The sequence below is a fragment of the Pristiophorus japonicus genome, chromosome 10 (genome assembly GCF_044704955.1).
Source record: "Pristiophorus japonicus isolate sPriJap1 chromosome 10, sPriJap1.hap1, whole genome shotgun sequence".
Taxonomy (NCBI): domain Eukaryota; kingdom Metazoa; phylum Chordata; class Chondrichthyes; family Pristiophoridae; genus Pristiophorus; species Pristiophorus japonicus.
In genome coordinates, this window is record NC_091986.1 from 135,764,605 (window position 1) to 135,787,203 (window position 22,599).

General features: G+C 45.1%; 1 protein-coding gene across 1 annotated transcript in view; it reads left to right on the forward strand.

Moving 5' to 3' along the window:
- LOC139274800 (PC3-like endoprotease variant B) overlaps positions 1-22,599 on the forward strand; it is a 994,028-nt gene that overhangs the window by 890,305 nt on the left and 81,124 nt on the right. Inside the window, exon 15 of the mRNA XM_070891493.1 lies at positions 9,472-9,657. Coding sequence (XP_070747594.1) covers positions 9,472-9,657 — 186 coding nt within the window. The remainder of the gene's footprint in view (positions 1-9,471; positions 9,658-22,599) is intronic.

Consider the following 22,599-nt stretch of genomic DNA (forward strand, 5'->3'; position numbering starts at 1 on the left):
CATTACCACTGGTGGTAGACGGCAAACGGGCGGCAAAGGCCTACCGTCATTGTTAAGCGGTGTCCATGCCCTGGCTGAAATTGAGTAGGCTCTTTGGCAGAGGCGCCATGAGGCAATGCTGTGCCAGCTAACGCCAGCCGCGTGGTAATGCCATCCAGCATACAATGTCTCTTTGACGCCTCTGTCGCAGTATTTGGTTTATAATGCTGCCATACTGGCAGGCGGCTGTACAATCTGAAAAAAGTGGCGGTTAAAGAGCGGTTCTCGGGTAGAATCGCCCAGAAAGGAAGGTAAGTTTTTCTCTTTATTTATTTCTGCATGTTTTCATTAGTTTTAAGAGGAGGGAAGTGTGTGTGTGGATCGGAGAAGTTTCAATTATTTTTTTCTTCCCTTTTCTTCATGTTTTTTTCCTAGCATGGCGGCAGCCTCCCATTGCAAATTTGAGTAGGCCTCCTGAGCTTCCACTCGAGGATGAGTGTGAAATGGCACTTTTTAACACTGCTCTCTCATCTTTGGCATAAGAACTGAATTTGGCAGTTGAGCCTGCACCTAATGCCTGGTGGTAAAATCAGCACTCAGGTGGTGACACCGCCTCAAAAACGGCAGTACCGAATTTTGACCGCTTTGTGCTCAGCATTGTCATTTTGGTATACTGCACCCATGTTTACCAAGAACGAAGTTGCAACTCCCCAAAATCATTTTGCAACTGACAGAGGCATTACATTTTAATCCCACCATTTTGGGGTTTAACTCAGGCAAAGAATTGAAAGGAGGGAGTACTAACTGCACAGTGTACTTACCAATTTTAATAATATATAGAGAGATATGTCCTGTCATCTATCCACTTAAAATTCCTATGTCAACAGTGCCTATGAAGTTTTCACATTTTTAGTAGGATGTTCCTATTAATATGATAACCTGCAATGCTAGAATGTTCAGTCTGAATGGAGTTGAAGGCTCAGGCCACTGGGTCAGACCCAGAAGGACATTAGCATCACCTCCCATTCTCATCCTATCCTCACGCCCCCGACCTGACCCACACTCCACCACCTCCCAGGACTTACATGAGGGCGCTGACAACGAGGCAACCACCCAAATTAGTCCCATGGCGAACGTCAAGCTGCCCCTCATTAAGATGAGGCCCAAGGACCAATTTTGGAAAATCCTTGGGCCGTCCTCTTTTTGGCGTGCTCTGCAGTCGCCTCACCTGTTTCTCACCCGCAGTTGGGCATTTCCAATTTCTCCCCCAAGGAGATTTCGACTGGTATTGCAGTGCCATGATACACATTGCAACCAGGAGCAATGTATTGACTCCGGACCAGACAGTATTACTTCACCACCTTGAATGTATCTCACTTCAGGTGGTGCAACAAATGAGACTGAGATTTGACGTTGTTTGAATTGACTCTGCTCCACTGTTGGCATAAATCTACCATAAAATTACCATAAATTGACCATAAACTTATAGCCATTGGTGTCTGTACGTTCGATTGGACACATACAGCAGCTCGAATGCCACAACATTGTTGTTCAACTCTGAGTTTTGACCTTCAAGTATGAGGATAAAAGATCTATTGGACAGAATGACTGGTGCACTAGGAGTTATTGGTAATGGTTATTCAACACAGCAGATATGAGATAAAATGTTAATCTCATTGGAACCAGTTCTGGGGGAGGTGGGACCAGTACAAACCGGACGGTCTGCACCTGGGCAGGACCAGAACCAATGTCTGAGGGGGAGTGTTTGCTAGTGTTGTTGGGGAGGGCTTAAACTAATATGGCAGGGGGATGGGAACCTATGCAGGGAAACAGAGGGAAGTAGAATGGAGGCAGAAGCAAAAGATACAAAGAAGAAAAGTAAAAGTGGAGGGCAGAGAAACCCAAGGCAAAAATCAAAAAGGGCCAAATTACAGTAAAATTCCAAAAGGGGAAAGTGTATTGAAAAGACAAGCCTGAAGGCTCTGTGCCTCAATGCGAGGAGTATTCATAATAAGGTGGATGAATTAACTGCGCAGGCAGCAAGTAACGAATATGATATCATTGGCATCATGGTGACATGGCTCCAGGGTGACCAAGGCTGGGAACTCAACATAAAGAGGTATTCAACATTCAGGAAGGATAGACAGAAAGGAAAAGCAGGTGGGGTGGCGTTGCTGGTTAAAGAGGAAATTAATGCAATAGTAAGGAAGGACATTAGCTTGGATGATGTGGAATTGGTATGGATGGAGCTACAAAATACCAAAGGGCAGAAAACACTAGTGGGAGTTGTGCAAAGATCAACAAATAGTAATAGTGAGGTTGGGGACAACATCAAACAAGAATTTAGTGATGCATGCAATAAAGGTACAGCAGTTATCATTGGCGACTTTAATCTATATATGGATTGGGCTAACCAAACTGGCAGCAATGCGGTGGAGGAGGATTTCCTGGAGTGTATTAGGGATTGTTTTCTCGACCACTATGTCAAGGAACCAACTTGAGGGCTGGCCATCCTAGACTGGCTGATGTGTAATGAGAAAGGACTAATTAGCAATCTTGTTGGGTGAGACCCCTTGGGGAAGAGTGACCAAAATATGGGAGAATTCTTCATTAAGACGGAGAGTGACACAGTTAATTCAGAGTCAGATAAGTCATTATTATACAGTATAAATGCACACGAGGCCCATACTTGAGAGAAGGTCACTCTGTGACCAGTCACCTTTATTACCAAGATCTCAAGTGATGAAGGTGGGTGGAGCTTCCCCTTTTATACCTTAAAATCCAGTTTAGGAGTGTCTCCCACAAGCTCACCGCCTTGTGGTCAATGTTCTCAAGGTGTACAACTTAGGTCAGCTTATACATGGGTTACAATGATAGTTGAATACATGACATCACCTCCCCCCCAAAGGCATAGCGGGATCACAGGTTAAGTCTCTCTGGTGGTTTACGCTCCCTTGTAGAGCGCCTGAATTGGGACTCCGGTTGTTGGGCGCTGGCCTGAGTGCCTACTGTTTGCGGTGCCTCAGGCCTGTCCAGACTTCCCACAGTGACTGGGCTCTCCTCCACTTGGTTCCGGTGTTTGGTCACCTGTGGTGGAGTAAACTCTACGTTGTGTTCTTCCTCTACTACTTCTATGGTTTTGCTGAACCTCCTTTTAGTTTGATCCACATGTTTGCGGCAGATTTGTCCATTGGTAAGTTTAACTACCAAAACCTTATTCCCCTCTATGGCAATCACAGTGCCTGCAAGCCATTTGGACCCTGCAGTGTAATTAAGGACAAAAGCAGGGTCATTGACATCAATACATCGCGCCCTCGCATTCCTGCCATGGTAGTCACATTGTGACTGACGCCTGCTCTCAACAATTTCTTTCATAGTAGGATGTATAAGGGATAACCTGGTTTTGAGCATCCTTTTCATTAGCAGCTCTGCGGGTGGAACCCCTGTGAGCGAGTGTGGTCGGGATCTATTGGCCAACAGGAGTTGTGATAAGCGGCTTTGTAAGGAACCCCCTTGGATTCTGAGCATCCCCTGTTGATTATCTGCACTGCTCGTTCCGCCTGGTCGTTTGAGGTCGGCTTGAACGATGCCGTTCTGACATGGTTGATTCCATTGCTGCCATGAAGTCCTGGAATTCAGTGCTTGTGAAGCACGTGCCATTGTCGCAGACCAAGACATCCTGTAGACCATGGGCGGCAAACATTGCCCATAGACTTTCTACCGTGGCAGAGGATGTGCTTGAATTTAAAATGACACACTCAATCCATTTGGAGTAGGCGTCTACTACAACCAAAAACATTTTTCCCATGAAAGGACCTGCGTAGTCCACATGGATGCGTGACCATGGCTTGGCGGGCCAGGACCAGGGGCTAAGGGAGGCTTCTCTGGGTGCGTTTCGAGAGTTCATCTTTGCACCTATGAAACTGTTTAAATTCCTCAGGGCATGCCCCATACGTGGCTGCCCATTCCCCATTCAGGACACATTTCATAACTAAAGTCAGTAGCTGGTCTTTATTTGTCCAGACTTTAATCTGACGGGCTGTCACAGGTGAGCCTTTGCTTTTGGAAGCTTCAACAGCCATGACTATCTCAGCAGCATGCTCGGTAGCCCCCTCAGTGGTGGCTAGAGGTAGCCTGCTGAGTGCATCGGCGCAGTCTTCAGTGCCCGGTCTGTGCCGAATTGTGTAGTCATAGGCGGCTAACGTAAGTGCCCACCTCTGTATGCGGGCCGATGCATTCGCATTTATGGCCTTGTTGTTGGCCAAAAGGGACGTTTGGGGTTTGTGATCTGTCTCCAGCACAAACTTCCTGCCAAACAGGTACTAGTGCATTTTTTTTAACTGCATATACACATACTAGCGCTTCCTTTTCTACCATCCCATAGCCCCTTCCTGCCTCGGACAGACTTCTGGAGGCATAGGGTACCGGCTGTAATTGACCCTTGGCATTCACATGCTGCAACACACACCCAACCCCATAGACGACGCATCACACGTTAAAACAAGTTTCTTACACGGGTCATATGACGTTAACAGTTTGTTGGAGCATAACAAATTGCGTGTTCTATCAAAAGCCCTTTCCTGGCTGTCCCCCCAGACCCAATTGTGACCTTTGCATAGGAGCACGTGTAGCGGCTCTAACAGCGTGCTCAATTTTGGAAGAAAGTTACCAAAATGGTTCAGGAGACCCAGGAACAAACGCAGCTCCGTCGTGTTACGGGGTCTGGGTGCTCTCTGGATCGCTTCTGTTTTGGACGCAGTAGGTCTGATCCCGTCTGCTGCTACCCTCCTCCCCAGGAATTCTACCTTTGGAGCTAAGAAGATGCACTTTGCCTTTTTCAGTCGCAGCCCTACCCGGTCCAGTGTACGTCGCACCACGTCCAGGTTGCGGAGGTGTTCTTCAGTATTGTAACCCGTGATGAGGATGTCGTCTTGAAAAACCACCGCCCTTGGAATCGACTTGAGGAGGCTTTCCATATTTTGCTGAAAGATCGCAGCAGCCGAACGAATCCCGAATGGACATCTGTTATACTCAAACAACAACTTGTGTTTCATGATGGTGGTCAGCTTCTTCGACTCACTCACCAGCTCCTGGGTCATGTAAGCTGAGGTCAGGTCCAATTTTGAAAAAAGTTTTCCACCGGATAGCGTCGCAAAGAGGTCCTCCGCTCTCGGTAGCGGGTACTGGTCTTGGAGTGACATCCGATTGATGGTGGCCTTGTAATCGCCACATATCCTGACCGACCCATCCGCCTTGAACACCGGCACGATTGGGCTCGCCCAGTCACTGAATTCGACTGGCGAGATGATGCCTTCCCTCAGCAGGTGGTCCAATTCTCATTCTATCTTTTCCCGCATCAAGTACGGCACCGTTCTGGCCTTGTGGTGTACTGGCCTTGCATCCGGGATTATGTGAATCACTACCTTGGCCCCCATGAAAGTGCTGATGCCGGGTTGAAATAATGAGTCAAATTTGTCCAGGACCTGTGAGCATGATACTCGCTCCACAGAAGAAATTGCATTGACATTGCCCCATTTCCAGTTCATGACAGCAAGCCAACTCCTCCCCAGTAGTGCGGGACCGTCCCCCGGGACAATCCAGAGTGGCAACCTGTTATCCGTATCTTTGTGGATCATGACTACCGTGGCGCTGCCTAGCACCGGAATGACCTCCTTTGTATATGTCTGTAGCTGTGCGTCAATCGGCAATAATTTTGGCCTCCTGGCCTTGGACACCCACAACCTTTCGAACTGTTTGATACTCATCAGGGACTGGCTGGCCCCTGTGTCTAGTTCCATTAATACTGGGATGCCATTGAGGAGCACTTTCATCATTTTCGGTGGCGTCATGGTATATAAACTGTATATGTGCTCCACATGAACTCGCTGAACTTCAGCTTCCAGCGATTTCCCCCAGTATTCATTTGGCCTCGTAGGGCTTACATCAGGCCCGTCCTCCTCGTACATCAACCTGGCTGCAGGCTTCCTGTACATATGCGCCAAGTGACCGCTGACGTTGCAGTTTCTGCAGGTATATGAGCTAGAGGCCCCGTTGTTGGAAACAAAAGATCCATTACTAGTCGATCGTCTCTGACTGTCTCTGTAACTGTCCTTAAGCGCACCATTAACAGGTGTTGATTGCCCTATTACTGGCCGCATTGTCCATTGTGATGGCATGAATCGCCATTCAGCTAGCCATTGTCTCTGTTGAATTCCCCCTTTGGGTTCGACTACATGCTGGGGCATGTCCAATTGCCCTATGTGCCACGTTAACAATGTTGACTCCCTGGTCGTTTTCCACATTTGAGCCAAAATTTTTGTCATACATCATTCTGGTCTCTTCCTCCCCTGAGATAAATATCTGGGCTATCAGAGCCGCCGCTTCCAAGGTCAAGTCTTTGGTCTCAATCAGTTTCTTGAAAACCCCAGCGTGCCCGATGCCCTCAATAAAAAAAGTCTTGCAGCATCTCCGCTCTGAATGCATCTGGGAACTTACATAGGCTCGCCAGTCGGCGGAGATCTGCCATGAAGTCTGGAACGCATTGCCCTTCTCGCCGCCGTGCGCGTAAAACCGGTGTCTCGCCATGTGCATGCTGCTCGCCGGTTTAAGGTGTTCCCCGATCAACTTACTGAGCTCTTCGAACGTCTTGTCCGCCGGCTTCTCTGGCGCTAGAAGGTCCTTCATCATAGAGTATGTTCTGGATCCACAAACCGTCAGGAGATGAGCCCTGCGTTTGTCGGCCGAATCCTGTTCTAACCATTCCTTAGTGACAAAACCTTGCTGTAGTCTCTCAATAAAGTCGTCCCAATCATCACCAACACAGTACCTCTCTTCTGTGCTGCTAGTGGCTATGCTCGCGTGGCTTAAATCCCAGTTTCTCGTCGCCAATGATAAGTCCTTACTATACAGTATAAATGCACACGAGACCCATACTTGAGAGGTCACTCTGTGACTAGTCACCTTTATTACCAATACATCAAGTGATGAAGGTGGGTGGAGCTTCCCCTTTTATACCTGAAAGTCCAGGTTAGGAGTGTCTCCCACAAATTCACCCCCTTGTGGTCAATGTTCTCAAGGTGTACAACTTAGGTCAGCTTATACATGGGTTACAATGATAGTTGAATACATGACAGAGACTAAGGTCCTGAACTTAAGGAAAGGTAACTTCGATGGTGTGAGACGTGAATTGGCTAGAATAGACTGGTGAATGATACTTAAAGGGTTGACGGTGGATAGGCAATGGCAAATATTTAAAGATCACATGGATGAACTTCAACAATTGTACATCCCTGTCTGGAGTAAAAATAAAACAGGGAAGGTGGCTCAACCGTGGCTAACAAGAAAATTAAGGGTAGTGTTAAATCCAAGGAAGATGCATAAAAATTGGCCAGAAAAAGCAGCAAACCTGAGGACTGGGAGAATTTTATAATTCAGCAGAGGAGGGCAAAGGGTTTAATTAGGAGCAGGAAAATAGAGTAGGAGAGGAAGCTTTCTGGGAACATTAAAACTGACTGCAAAAGCTTCTATAGATATGTGAAGAGAAAAAGATTAGTGAAGACAAACGTAGGTCCCTTGCAGTCAGATTCAGGTGAATTTATAATGGGGAACAAAGAAATAGCAGATCAGTTGAACAAATACTTTGGTTCTGTCTTCACGGAGGAAGACACAAATAACCTTCCGGAAATACTAGGGGACCAAGAGTCTAATGAGAAGGAGGAACTGAAGAAAATTCTTATTGGGCAGGAAATTATGTTAGGGAAATTGATGGGATGAAAGGCCGATAAATCCCCGGGGCCAGATAGTCTGCATCCCAGAGTACTTAAGGAAGCGGCCCTAGAAATAGTGGATGCAGTGATGACAATTTTACAACAGTCTATCGACTGTTCCTATGGACTGGAGGTAGCTAATGTAAAACTACTTTTTAAGAAAGGAGGGAGAGAGAAAACGGGTAATTATAGACCGGTTAGCCTGACATCAGTAGTGGGGAAAATGTTGCAATCAATTATTAAAAATGTAATAGCAACACATTTGGAAAGCAGTGACAGGATCGATCTAAGTCAGCATGGATTTATGAAAGGGAAATCATGCTTGACAAATCTTCTAGAATTTTTTGAGGATGTAACTGGTAGAGTGGACAAGGGAGAACCAGTAGATGTTGTGTAATTGGACTTTCAAAAGGCTTTTGAGAAGATCCTGCACAAGAGATTAGTGTGCAAAATTAAAGCTCATGGTATTGAGGGTAATGTACGGACGTGGATAGAGAACTGGTTGGAAGTCAGGAAGCAGAGAGTCGGGATAAACGGGTCCTTTTCAGAATGGCAGGCAGTGACTAGTGGGGTGCCGCAGGGTTCAGTGCTGGGACCCAGCTATTTACAATATACATCAATGATTTAGATGAAGGAATTGAGTGTAATATCTCCATGTTTGCAGATGACCCTAAGCTGGGTGGCGGTGTGAGCTGTGAGGAGGATGCTAAGAGGCTGCAGGGTGACTTGGACAGGTTAGGTGAGTGGGCAAACGCATGGCAGATGCAGTATAATGTGGATAAATGTGAGGTTATCCACTTTGGTGGCACAAACACGAAGGCAGAATATTATCTGAATGGCGGCAGATTAAGAAAACGGGAGGTGCAACGAGACCTGGATGTCATGGTACATCAGTCATTGAAAGTTGGCATGTAGGTACAGCAGGCGGCGAAGAAGGCAAATGGTATGTTGGCCTTCATAGCGAGAGGATTTGAGTATCGGAGCAGGGTGGTCTTACTGCAGTTGTACAGGGCCTTGGTGAGGCCTTACCTGGAATATTATGTTCAGTTTTGGTCTCCTAATCTGAGGAAGGATGTTTTTGCTATTGAGCGAGTGCAGCGAATGTTCACCAGACTGATTCCCGGGATGGCGGGATTGACATATGAGGAGAGACTGGATCAACTGGGCCTGTATTCACTGGAATTTAGAAGGAGGAGAGGGGATCTCATAGAAATTTATAAAATTCTGACGGAACTTGACAGGTTAGATGCAGGAAGAATGTTCCTGATGTTGGGAAGTCCAGAACCAGGGAACATAGTGTAAGGATAAGGGGTAAGCCATTTAGGACTGAGATGAGGAGAAACTTCTTCACTCAGAGAGTTGTTAACTTGTGGAATTTCCTACTGCAGAGAGTTGTTGATGCCAGTTCATTGGATATATTCAAGAGAGAGATAGATATGGCCCTTACAGCTAAAGGGATCAAAGGGTATGGAGAAAAAGCAGGAAAGGGGTACTGAGATGAACGATCAGCCATGATCTTATTGAATGGTGGTGCAGGCTCAAAGGGCCGAATGGCCTACTCCTGCACCTATTTTCTATGTTTCTATGTTTCTATGTTTCACTTCGACATAGATCGTATGAACACTTTACACCTCTAGCAAAATCCTGTTTGTCTTCAGTGGTTACCAGTATTGGGTAGACAGGGTTGTCACATTTTGCACTTGCTTAAGTATTTTCACTTTTTCAGGTAACTATCACCCTGTCAAGCATCTGCCGTGGTGATCTTGAGATTTCTCTCATCTCCCCATATGGTACCAAATCTAAACTGCTCAATGCCCGTGCAGCAGATAACAGCAAAGCAGGATTGAAGAATTGGACGTTCATGAGTGTCCATTCTTGGGAGGAGAAACCCAAAGGAGACTGGATTCTTACTGTGAGTACTGTTTATTTTGGTTTGTTTTTTTTCCTTTTGCTTGAATTGTTGATCTTCAGTGTTGTGTATGGAGAAAGAGTCAGACTGAACACTGTGAGCTCAAAGTAAAGTGTGACCTTAGTCTTTTATTGCAGGTCTGCAGAGTGCCTCTCCAACCTGTGAAGCCTCCTTAAATACCTGTGCTCCCAAGGGATTATGGGATCCCTTGGGACTCCAGGGGATGAGCCCTCTGGTGGCTGTAAAGAGTAAATACAAGTCCACATATGTAACATTCAGGATCCTCCTTTGTTGCTTTCAAACATTACATGTGCTAGTTCAGCCAACAGAACAGGGCACTGCAATCAACAGTTCTTATTAATTCTATACTTTGATCCATCCGTTAAAATAAAAGAGAAAAAAGTTGCATTTATATCTTTCACAACTGCAGACTTCCCAAAATGCTTCACAGCCAATGAAGTACTTTTGAAGTCTAGTCACTGTTGTAATGTAGGCACTTGAATCCTTCTTCTTCTATATGGAATTTGTTCTGCCAGTTTCATATTCTCCTCCTTCCATTCTCCATCATCATTTTCTGCTTTGTTGTGCCTTCTTTGCCAGCTCAGCAAATATCCAATGAAAGAACCTACAGAGGGTAAGCAAGCTTTCGTAACTGCTGAGACTAGGATTTAAGTCTATATAGGGCTGGATTTCCAGCTTTGCTCATTTTGGGATGGTAATGACAGCGGGGCGGTCCTGATAGCGCCCGGGAAACGTTTGCACCTCAGTCAGCAAAATTGGGCAACTGGGCTTTGAGTGTGGGGCGGAGCACTAAGGAAGGCATTGCACATCTCTCTTAGCTGGGCCGGCTGAGCATGCGAAAATCCCGAGCAAAACTGCTGGTCTTGGAGCGCTCTAAGAGAGGCCTGGGAAGAAAAAAAAAATAACCTGAGAAAGAAACACCAAAAACATTCTCAATAAATAACTCACGCCACAACATAAATCGCAAAAAAAAAATTAAATCACACTTACCTGAGATCGAAATTACTTACCTCACTGCAGCCACTAAAGGTCGGACCGCCCGCTTTCACAGGCGGTCCCAGCACGTCGCTATATGGAGTGCTGCGGATTGGGCTGGAGCCAAAAATGGAGCTGCTGTCGCAACCAGGGGCATTGCACACTGGCTCACCTCTTCGAGGCGGTAATTCTCCCCGCCCCATCGTAACCAGCCCCCAAAACCCCGGCGGAGTGCTAGAAGCTGGCCGCCTGCCTGGAAGACCTCACTGCTGCCATTGCCTACCCTCAAGGGACGAAAACAGAGGTGACAACGAACGGAAAACCAACCCATTATGGCTTTCAGTTTGGATTCCAACATTTAATTATGGAAACTGCTTAGTAGAGCTACTGTAGGACCATAGGAACATGAGCAAGCCATTCAGCCCCTCAAGCCTGTTTCGCCATTCAATGAGATCACAGCTGACCTGTATCTTAACACCATTCTCCTGCTTTGGCTCCATATCTTTTTATAGCAAAAACGTATCGCTATCAGATTAAAAATTATTAATTGAGCTAGGTGGCGGTATCTTCAGCTGCCAAGGCCCTAAGCTCTGGAATTCTCTTCCTAAAGCTCTCCTCCTCTCTACCTCTCTTCCCTACTTAAAACTTACCTCTTTTCAGCCCTAAATGTGGTTTAATGTCAAATTTTGTTTGATAATGCCTTGGGATGTTTAAATACAAGTTGTTGTAGCATCTACTGCTTTTTGTGGGAAAGAGTTCCACACTTCTACCACAAAGTCATGTTTCCTAACTTCTTTCCTGAATGGCCTGGCTCTGATTTTAAGGTTATGTTATCTGGTCCTTGACACCCCCACCAGCAGGAAGTGTTTTTCCCTATCGACTCTATCAGTTCCTTTCAAAATCCTAAAAACCTCAATCAAATCACACTTAACCTTCAATATTCCAGTGAATACAAGCCTAGTTTATGTAATCTTTCCTCATAATTTAACCCTTTAAGTCCTGGTAACATTCTGATGAATCTGCGCTGCACTCCTTCCAAGGCCAATATAAACTTTGTAAGATGTGGTGCCCAGAACTGCACACAGTACTCCAGATGTGGTATAAACAGAGTATAGCTTTCGAAAAACTTCCTCACCTGTATATTCTAACTCTCTAGTTATAAAAGCTAACATTCCATTAGCCTTTTTGATTATCTTTTGTATCTGACAACTATATTTTCATGATCTGTGTACATGGATCCCTCATTCTTTTTGGACCTCCAGTGTTCCTAGCTTTTCACCATTTAATTACTATCTATCCATTGGAGCTACTAGGCCAATCCACCACTGGAGCTAACACGTCACTCAACCACTGGAACTGCCAGACTACTCAATCACTGGGCCCACCAGGCCACTCAGCCCTTAGAGCTACCACCGCTTGAACTACCAAACTACTCAATCACTAGAGCTAAACCATTCAAGTTACTAAGCTGTTCAACTACTGGACCTACCACAACACTTAAGTAGAGCAGCTACCAAGCCACTAAGCATTGGCAATAACACCAAATTAGAGATCTTTATGATAACTTGATCATAATTTATTTTTAAAATCTTTTTATTGACCCGGGGTATACTTAACTTGGTTGGTGGGTTCGACAGCTTAAGAAACTAATGAGAGTTGCAAGTAGATCAAGCTGTGGTGTCACCACTTACAGTTGGCACATTGGACTCAAAGGGACACTGACTTCCTTAAAAATTTGGGATTTATTTTTTGGAGTGACTCCTGTCAACGAGAAGTGACTGGAAGCTGCGCAGAAGCAATTTGCGCATAATTGTCCGGTCCCAAATGTCAAAAGGACGCGACTGCTACCAATAAACCAGCAGCATACATGCTGTCGGTTCGTCACAGGAGCGGATTCTTTAAAAATTATATGTCACCATCCATACCCCTTTTTAAAACAAGTACAATGCATGATCAACTTTTGTTTTTTTAATGTCTATTTCGACCCTTTTGTTAAAAAATGTTTTATTAGCTTAAAATCTAATAATTCCTTTGACTACACAAAAGAAGTTTGTGATTTAAAGGTATGGAAAGTGCTGATGACATTGTCAGGAGGAATTGGTTCAGAGGGGTTACTGGGCCCAACAATGTGAGGGAGCTGAATTAACATGCAGAGTTGAAGCTGAAGTATCCCAGGTTAATCAATGTATCACTACGAATATTAATTCAACTCCTTCATAACCATCATCTGAACCTGGAGATTGGATTGCAGCTGAATTCACCATCATGTCTTTGATTTTTTTAATAATATGTACTGACCAATAATATCCCACAAATCAACGAGAAAGAATTGCTTGATAAACTTGCAGTAATTATGTCACAATCACTAATTAGTACAAAGATCGTCACGAACCAGTAATATGGAACACACAGACAACCACTGTCAGCACAGGAAGAGAAAAAGAATACCTCATCAAATTAGCAGCAGGCATTATTCGTTTTAAAACAGCCTTCAGCAGGCTCCCTGAATGGCTTGCTCAATTAGTTGAAGCAGTGTGTAGTTGGCCTATACAGATCAGGCAAAAACACGAAAGCAGAATATTATCTGAATGGCGACAGATTAGGAAAAGGGGAGGTGCAACGAGACCTGGGTGTCATGGTTCATCAGTCATTGAAAGCTGGCAGCAGGTACAGCAGGCGGTGAAGAAGGCAAATGGTATGTTGGCCTTCATAGCTAGGAGATTTGAGTATAGGAGCAGGGAGGTCTTACTGCAGTTGTATAGGGCCTTGGTGAGGCCTCACCCTGGAATATTGTGTTCAGTTTTGGCCTCCCAATCTGAGGAAGGACGTTCTTGCCATTGAGGGAGTGCAGCGAAGGTTCACCAGACTGATTCCAGGGATGGCTGGACTGTCATATGAGGAGAGACTGGATCAACTGGGCCTTTATTTACTGGAGTATAAAAGGATGAGAGGGGATCTCATAGAAGCATATAAGATTCTGACGGGACTGGACAGGTTAGATGCGGGAAGAATGTTCCCGATGTTGGGGAAGACCAGAACCAGGAGACATAGTCTTAGGATAAGGGGTATGCCATTTAGGACTAAGATGAGGAGAAACTTCATCACTCAGAGAGTTGTTAACCTGTGGAATTTCCTGCCGCAGAGAGTTGTTGATGCCAGTTCATTGGATATATTCAAGAGGGAGTTAGATATGGCCCTTACGGCTAAAGAGATCAAGGGGTATGGAGAGAAAGCAGGAAAGGGGTACTGAGGGAATGATCAGCCATGACCTTATTGAATGGCGGTGCAGGCTCGAATGGCCGAATGGCCTACTCCTGCACCTAATTTCTATGTTTCTATGTTTCTAGGAAGACCCAAGGTTGGATTGCCAATCTCTTTTGAGTTAGATCATCTCAGCTCAGAGAAAGAAAAGGGCAGTAAAATTAATTTTGGTGCCCTTGAGTTAGAGAGGGGGGAAATCAAGCAGGTTTCCCTCTCCAAATCACTATCCAGGGAGTCCTAGTGAAAGTGTGCATATATAAAGACAGGATTGGGCTCAGCTGTGATGCCCCCACCGGTGCTAAATAGCCTGCTAGGAGTCACTGTCAAGGTATGCACATGAAGAATAGTCACTTGAGAGAAGTACCAGAGGAAGCCTGACACCAATATACCTCAGCAAAAGACTTTCCCTGCTGCAGAGAAAGAGGAAGGAAGCAAGGACAATTGCCAGTAAAAGGAAAAAAAAGAGTAATGATGATGATAAATTACTCAAGATTTTCCTTGTGGCTCATAATGTCACCCGATCCCCCTCGATTATCTTGTACCTTTGTTTAAGAAGGGAGAAACGGATAGTCCGAGTAATTGCAGGCCAGTCAGCCTAACCTCAGTGGTGGGAAAATTATTGAAAAAATCCTGAGGGACAGGATAAATCTTCATTTGAAAAGGCATGGATTAATTAAGGAGTCAGCATGGATTTGTTAAGGGAAGATCATGTCTGACTAACTTAGTTGAATTTTCAAGGAGGTAACCAGGAGGGTCGATAAGGGCAGTGCGTATGATGTAGTGCATATGGATTTTAGAAAAGCTTTTGATAAGCTCCCATATGGCAGACTGTAAAAGCCCATGCGATCCAAAATTTGCTCAGAGGCAGGAAGAACACAAGAACATAAGAAATAGGAGAAAGAGTGGGCCATAAGGCCCCTCGAGCCTGCTCCGCCATTCAATAAGATCATGGCTGATCTGATCATGAACTGAACTCCACTTCCCTGCCCACTCCCCATAACCCCTTATCCCCTTATCGTTTAAGAAACTGTCTATTTCTATCTTAAATTAATTTAATGTCCCAGCTTCCACAGCTCTCTGAGCCAGCGAATTCCACAGATTCACAACCCTCTGAGAGAAGAAATTTCTCCTCATCTCAGTTCTAAATGGGCGGCCCCTTATCCTAAGATCATACCCTCTAGTTCTGGTCTCCCCCACCAGTGGAAACATCCTCTCTGCATCCACCTTGTCCACCCCCTTATAATCTAAGATGTTTCTATAAGATCACCTCTCATTCTTCTGAATTCCAATGAGTAGAGGCCCAACCTACTCAACCTTTCCTCATAAGTCAACCCACTCATCCCCAGGATCAACCTGGTGAACCTTCTCTCAACTGCCTCGAGAGCAGGGAATTATAGACCGGTCAGCCTGACATCGGTAGTGGGTAAAATGATGGAATCAATTATTAAGGATGTCATAGCAGTGCATTTGGAAAGAGGTGATATGATAGGTCCAAGTCAGCATGGATTTGTGAAAGGGAAATCATGCTTGACAAATCTTCTGGAATTTTTTGAGGATGTTTCCAGTAGAGTGGACAAGGGAGAACCAGTTGATGTGGTATATTTGGACTTTCAGAAGGCTTTCGACAAGGTCCCACACAAGAGATTAATGTGCAAAGTTAAAGCACATGGGATTGGGGGTAGTGTGCTGACATGGATTGACAACTGGTTGTCAGACAGGAAGCAAAGAGTTGGAGTAAATGGGTACTTTTCAGAATATCAGGCAGTGACTAGTGGGGTACCGCAAGGTTCTGTGCTGGGGCCCCAGCTGTTTACACTGTACACTAATGATTTAGACCAGGGGATTAAATGTAGTATCTCCAAATTTGCGGATGACACTAAGTTGGGTGGCAGTGTGAGCTGCGAGGAGGATGCTATGAGGCTGCAGAGTGACTTGGATAGGTTAGGTGAGTGGGCAAATGCATGGCAGATGAAGTATAATGTGGATAAATGTGAGGTTATCCACTTTTGTGGTAAAAACAGAGAGACAGACTATTATCTGAATGGTGACAGATTAGGAAAAGGGGAGGTGCAACGAGACCTGGGTGTCATGGTACATCAGTCATTGAAGGTTGGCATGCAGGTACAGCAGGCGGTTAAGAAAGCAAATGGCATGTTGGCCTTCATAGCGAGGGGATTTGAGTACAGGGGAAGGGAGGTGTTGCTACAGTTGTACAGGGACTTGGTGAGGCCACACCTGGAGTATTGTGTACAGTTTTGGTCTCCTAACCTGAGGAAGGACATTCTTGCTATTGAGGGAGTGCAGCGAAGGTTCACCAGACTGATTCCCGGGATGGCTGGACTGACCTATCAAGAAAGACTGGATCAACTGGGCTTGTATTCACTGGAGTTCAGAAGAATGAGAGGGGACCTCATAGAAACGTTTAAAATTCTGACGGGGTTAAACAGGTTAGATGCAGGAAGAATGTTCCCAATGTTGGGGAAGTCCAGAACCAGGGGACACAGTCTAAGGATAAGGGGGAAGCCATTTAGGACCGAGATGAGGAGGAATTTCTTCACCCAGAGAGTGGTGAACCTGTGGAATTCTCTACCACAGAAAGTTGTTGAGGCCAATTCACTAAATATATTCAAAAAGGAGTTAGATGAAGTCCTTACGACTAGGGGAATCAAGGGGTATGGTGAGAAAGCAGGAATGGGGTACTGAAGTTGCATGTTCAGCCATGAACTCATTGAATGGCGGTGCAGGCTAGAAGTGCCAAATGGCCTACTCCTGCACCTATTTTCTATGTTTCTATGTTTCTATGTTTCTATCCTTTCATAAATATGGAAACCAAAACTGCGCGCAGTAGTCCAGGTGTGGCCTCACCAATAACCTGTACAGCTGTGACAAGACTTCCCTGCTTTTATACTCCATCCTCTTTGCAATAAAGGCCAAGATTCCATTGGACTTGCTGATCACTTGCTGTACCTGCATACTACCCTTTTGTGTTTCATACACAAGTATCCCCAGGTCCCGCTGTAATGCAGCACTTTGCAATCTTTCTTCATTTAAATAATAACTTCTCTTTGATTTTTTTCTGCCAAAGTGCATGACCTCACATTTGCCAACATTATACTCCATCTGCCAAATTCTTGCCCACTCACTTAGCCTGTCTATGGCCTCCTGCAACCTCTTTATATCCTCCTCACACATTACCCTTCCTCCCATCTTTGTCTCGTCAGCAAACTTGGCTACATTATACTCAGTCCCCTCTTCCAAGTCGTTAATATAGATTGTAAATAGTTGGGGTGCCAGCACTGACCCCTGCGGCACCCCACTCATTACTGATTGCCAACCAGACAATGGACCATTTATCCCAACTCTCTGTTTTCTGTTTGTCAGCCAATCTTTTATCCATGCTAATATATTACCTCCAACCCTGTGAACTTTTATCTTGTGCAGTAACCTTTTGTGTGGCACCTTGGCAAATGCCTTCTGGAAGTCCAAATACACCACATTATCCATGCTGTTCATTACATTCTCAAAGAATTCGAACAAATTTGTCAAACATGACTTCCTCTTCATAAATCCATGCTGAATTTGCCTGACCAAATTTTGCTTTTCCAAATATCCTGTTACTGTTTCTTTAATAATGGACTCCAACATTTTCCCAACCACAGATGTTAGGCTAACTGGTCTGTAGTTTCCTGCTTTTTGTCTGCCTCCTTTTTTGAATAGGGGCGTTACACTTGCAGTTTTCCAATCTGCTGGGACCTCCCCAGAATCCAGGGAATTTTGGTAAATTACAACCAATGCATCCACAATCCCTGCCGCTACTTCTCTTAAGACCCTAGGATGCAAGCCATCAGGTCCAGGGGATTTATCTGCCTTTAGTCCCATTATCTTACTGAGTACCGCCTACTTAGTGATTGTGATTGTGTTAAGTTCCTCCCCCTCTATAGTCCCTTGACTATCCACTGTTGGAATATTGTTAGTGTCTTCTACTGTAAAAGCTGATACAAAATACTTGTTTAGAGTTTCTGCCATCTCCATGTTCCCCATTACTAATTCCCCGGTCTCGTCCTCTAAGGGACCAACATTTACTTTGGCCACTCTTTTTCTTTTTGTATACCTATAGAAACTCTTACTGTCTGTTTTTATATTTTGTGCTAATTTACTTTCATAGTCTATCTAAAGGGTAATGGTTGATGAGTGTTTTTGTGACTGGAAGGTGGTATCCAGTGGGGTTCCGCAGGGCTCAGTGCTGGGTCCCTTGCTTTTTGTGGTATATATCAATGACTTGGACTTGAATGTTGGCGTTATGATTAAGAAATTTGCAGATGACATTAAAATAGGCTGTGTGGTTGAAAGCTGTGGACTGCAGGAAGATATCAATATACAGGTGGACAGAATAGTGGCAAATGGAATTCAATCCAGATAAGTGTGAAATAATGCATTTGGGGAAGTCTAACAAGGCAAGGGAATACACATTAAATGGTACAACACTGAAAATTATAAAGGAACAAAGGGACCTTGGAGTGCAGGTCCACAGATCCCTGAAGTTAACACGCCAGGTAGATAAGGTGATTAATAAGGCATATGGAATACTTGCCTTTATAAGTCAAGGCATGGAATACAAGGGCAAGGAGGTTATGCTTGAACTGTATAAAACACTGCTTAGGCTGCGGCTGGAGTACTGTGTGCAGTTCTGGTCACCACATTACAGGAAAGATGTGATTGCACCGGAGAGGGTGCAGAGGAGATTTACATGAATGTTGCCTGGACTGGAGAATTTTGACTATGAGGAAAGATTGGAGATGCTGGTTCTGTTTTCTTTGGAACAGAGGAGACTGAAGGGAGACCTGATTGAGGTGTATAAAATTATGAGGGGCCTGGATAGAGTGGATAGGAATGACTTGCTTCCCTTAGCAGAGGGGTCAACAACCAGGGGGCATAGATTTAAAGTAATTGGCGGGAAGTTTAGAGGAGATATGAAGAGAAATTTATTCACCCAGAGGGTGGTGGGGGTCCGGAACTCTCACTGCCTGAAAGGGTGGTAGAGGCAGAAAGCCTCACCATAATTAAAAAATACTTGGATGTGCACCTGAAATGCCGTAAGCTACAGAGCGGCAGACCAAGAGCTGGAAGGTGGGATTAGGCAGGATAACTGTTGGTCGGCCGGCGCAGACACGATATGGCCTCCTTCCATGCTGTAAACTTCTATGGGGCCGAATTTGGTGAACTCACCGCCCACTGCCGTCCCCTGCCGCTGAGTTTTCTGGGCAGTCTCTCCTCCAAGCGCGTTTAGTGGAGGCCACCTGACAGCAGGGAGGGAAGACCACTGGGAAATGCCCGCTGACGTCCGCTGGCGCGCAACTCACGTAAGTGTCCTCCCACCTGCCGAGCTGCCAGTTTGGTCCGGGCGGGAGTCGGTGGCAGCCGGGGGTAGGACCGCTGCGTGGAGGCAGGTCTAACCTCAATGGCAAATAAGAAGACCTTCAAAAAAAGGTTAGTAAATGTCTCTTTAATTTTTTACAGTGTTTCAGGTGGACGGGGTCTCCTGAAGGTTTTCCAGTGTTTTTTTTATTTTTTGAAAATGTTAATTTTATATGTTCCCCCCTCCATGGGCCCGACTGTCCTCGGTGGTACTTTGCCGAGGATTGCATTTGGCGCCAATATTGGAAGGTCCAGCCCAGATTCAGGGTGGGTGGTCTTTCCAGGACTTTACCACAAAAGTCCTGCCCAAAGTATTGTCAGGTATCTCAGCAGTCTTTTGGGCGGCACTTGGGCAGAACTTAGCTTCCACCAAGTTCGGGGCCTATGATTCTGTGATTCTATGACCTCAGATAACTTCCAGTTCTGCATTTTCTCAACATATTGTAGTTTTAAGGACTATTACTCTTTTAGATGGTGTATGTTGCCACCAGATCTTGAAATGAGATGTGCCTCTGGAACTATCAGACTGCTTCAACTGTAAATTTGGCTCCAACACATCATCAGGCTCAGTAACCCCTCCGAGTCAATTCCTTCAGAGAATGTTATCACAGAAGGGGGTAATGCCTTGAGCTGCAGTAGAAACAAAATGAAGTTAAGAAGTTTTATTAGGCTGGCTCCAAATACAGGCCTTCAAAGATTTACAGTACATATTGTGATGCTTAATAAAGACATTGAAGCAGCCTAAATGAGCAAAACAAATTGAAGAACAGTACCTGGTAGTCCAATCTGCTTTGCCACAAATAGGCATATTGGGAATGCCATTCCCACTTTAGCTAATATTAATGAAAAAGCAGCTGCAAATAAAACATGCCACTAATGGACTGTTCGTTAATGCTTAACATTGGTGTGAGAATTCCTACCTCTCCAGTAATGGTCTGATAAATATTACCAAAAGTCATTTTTTTACCTGTGAATGCCAAATACCATTGATGCAATTACACAGCACTCAGCATGTGCACAATCAATTTGAAAGGTGAATATTTTACTCCAGACAGATCTTGTGTTAAGGAGCTTAATGAAAGGTCCAATTTCAAAGAATCACTACAGTAGTGATAAATGTCTGGGCCTCTTCACTAAACTGGGATTTCATCTTTTATTGTTGAACTATTCTCCATAAAAGTTGCCCACTGTACGATTCGATTAGTATATTTTTCGACTTTTATATTGGTTAATTTGAATATTAGCGGATGATTCCTGCAAATGTGTTTGATTGGCTGCTCTTCGTTATGGTTCGCATTAATTAAATCATTTTCTCAGGAATCTTATTTTACAAGCTGTGTGTTCTCTGCCTTTGTTAGTAGATTCCTAATTAGAATAAAAAATGAACTATCCATCCATTTTTAACAAAGGATGAAAAGTTGGCCCAACTTTGTTTTGCATCCTACGTCGTGTTTCCAAATCTCGGCACTGCCATTATATAGGAATATAGGATCAGGAGTAGGCCATTCAACCCCTTGAGCCTGTTCTACCATTTGATGAGATCATGGTTGATCTGCGACCTAACTCCATATACCTGCCTTTGGCCCATATCCTTTAATACCTTTAGTTAACAAAAAGCTATCAATCTTAGATTTAAAATTAACAATTGATCTAGCATCAGTTGCCACTTGCAGAAGAGAGTTCCAAACTTCTACCGCCCTTTGTGTGTAGAAGTGTTTCCTTATTTCACTCCTGAAAGGTCTTGTTATGTCTTGAATAAAGAGTCAGACTAGATACTGCAAGCTCAATGTAAGGTGTGACCATAGTCCTTTATTACAGATCTCAGGGTGCCTCTCCAGCCTGTGAGGCCTCCTTATTGTGGGATCCCTTGGGACTCCAGGGGATAAGCCCTCTGGTGGTTAGACATGCTATTTACAGGTTTACATACAACACTCCCCCCGCCCCCAAAGTCAGTTGTGTAACTATTGACAATGTGTAACTATTGACAATGTGAGTCGATCTGGGGCCTTCCTTTCCCTGGTTGATTGTCTTGGTGCAAGTGCTGGTTTTGGTGAGTCATTTGTTGGGCTGCTGCGCAGCTGGCCTTGCTGCGCAGCTGGCCTTGCTGGGCTGCTGGGGGTGGTGAGTCCTGCTGGGTTGCTGCGGGTGATGGGTTCTACTTTGTGATCAACAGCTGGGTCAGTTGCCACTTGTGTGTGTGTTGGAGGGTCGAGAAAGGTGGAGTCTATTGTGGGTTGTTCTGAGTTTGGTTTGGTCCAAGTGTTTGCTGCAGGTTAGTCCATTTGAGAGTTTGACCACAAACACCCTACTCCCCCCTTTGGCCAAAACAGTACCAGGAAGCCACTTGGGATCTTGTCCATAGTTCAACACAAATACAGGATCATTTATCTCAATTTCGCGTGTCACATTTGCGCGATCATGATGTGCATTCTGTTGAAGCCGCCTGCTCTCTACCTGTTCGTGTAGATCAGGGTAGACTAACGAGAGCCTTGTCTTAAGTACCGTTTTCATGAGCAGTTTAGCGGGAGGGACACCAGTGAGCAAGTGGGGTCTTGTGCGGTAACTAAGCAGGACTCAGGATAAGCGAGTCTGCAGTGAGCCTTCAGTTGCCCTTTTCAAGCTCTGCTTGATTGTTTGAACTGCTCGTTCTGCCTGACCGTTGGACGCTGGTTTAAACGGGGCAGATGTGATATGTTTGATCCCATTGCGGGTCATGAACTTCTTGAACTTGGCACTAATAAAGCACGGCCCATTGTCACTTACAAGGACATCAGGCAGGCCATGCATGGCAAACATGGCCTGTCGGCTTTCAATAGTGGCAGCGGACGTGCTTGCCGACATTATCACACATTCAATCCATTTGGAGTACACATCTACAACCACTAAGAGCATTTTTCCAAAGAATGGTCCTGCATAGTTAACATGGACCCTGGACCACAATTTGGAGGGCCAGGACCATAAACTTAGTGGCGCCTCCCTGGGTGCATTGCTTAACTGGTCCCATGTATTACATTCGTGCACGCAGGACTCTAAGTCTGCATAATTACCGGGCCACCACACGTGGGATCTGGCTATCGCTTTCATCATTACGATGCCTGGGTGGGTGCTGTGGAGATCACTGATGAAAGTGCCCCTGCCCTTTTTTGGCACCACTACCCGATTACCCCATAGGAGACAATCTGCCTGTATAGACATTTCAGCTTTGCGCCGCTGGTACGGCTTTATTTCTTCCTACATCTCTATCGGGACACTAACCAACTCCCTTAGAACACA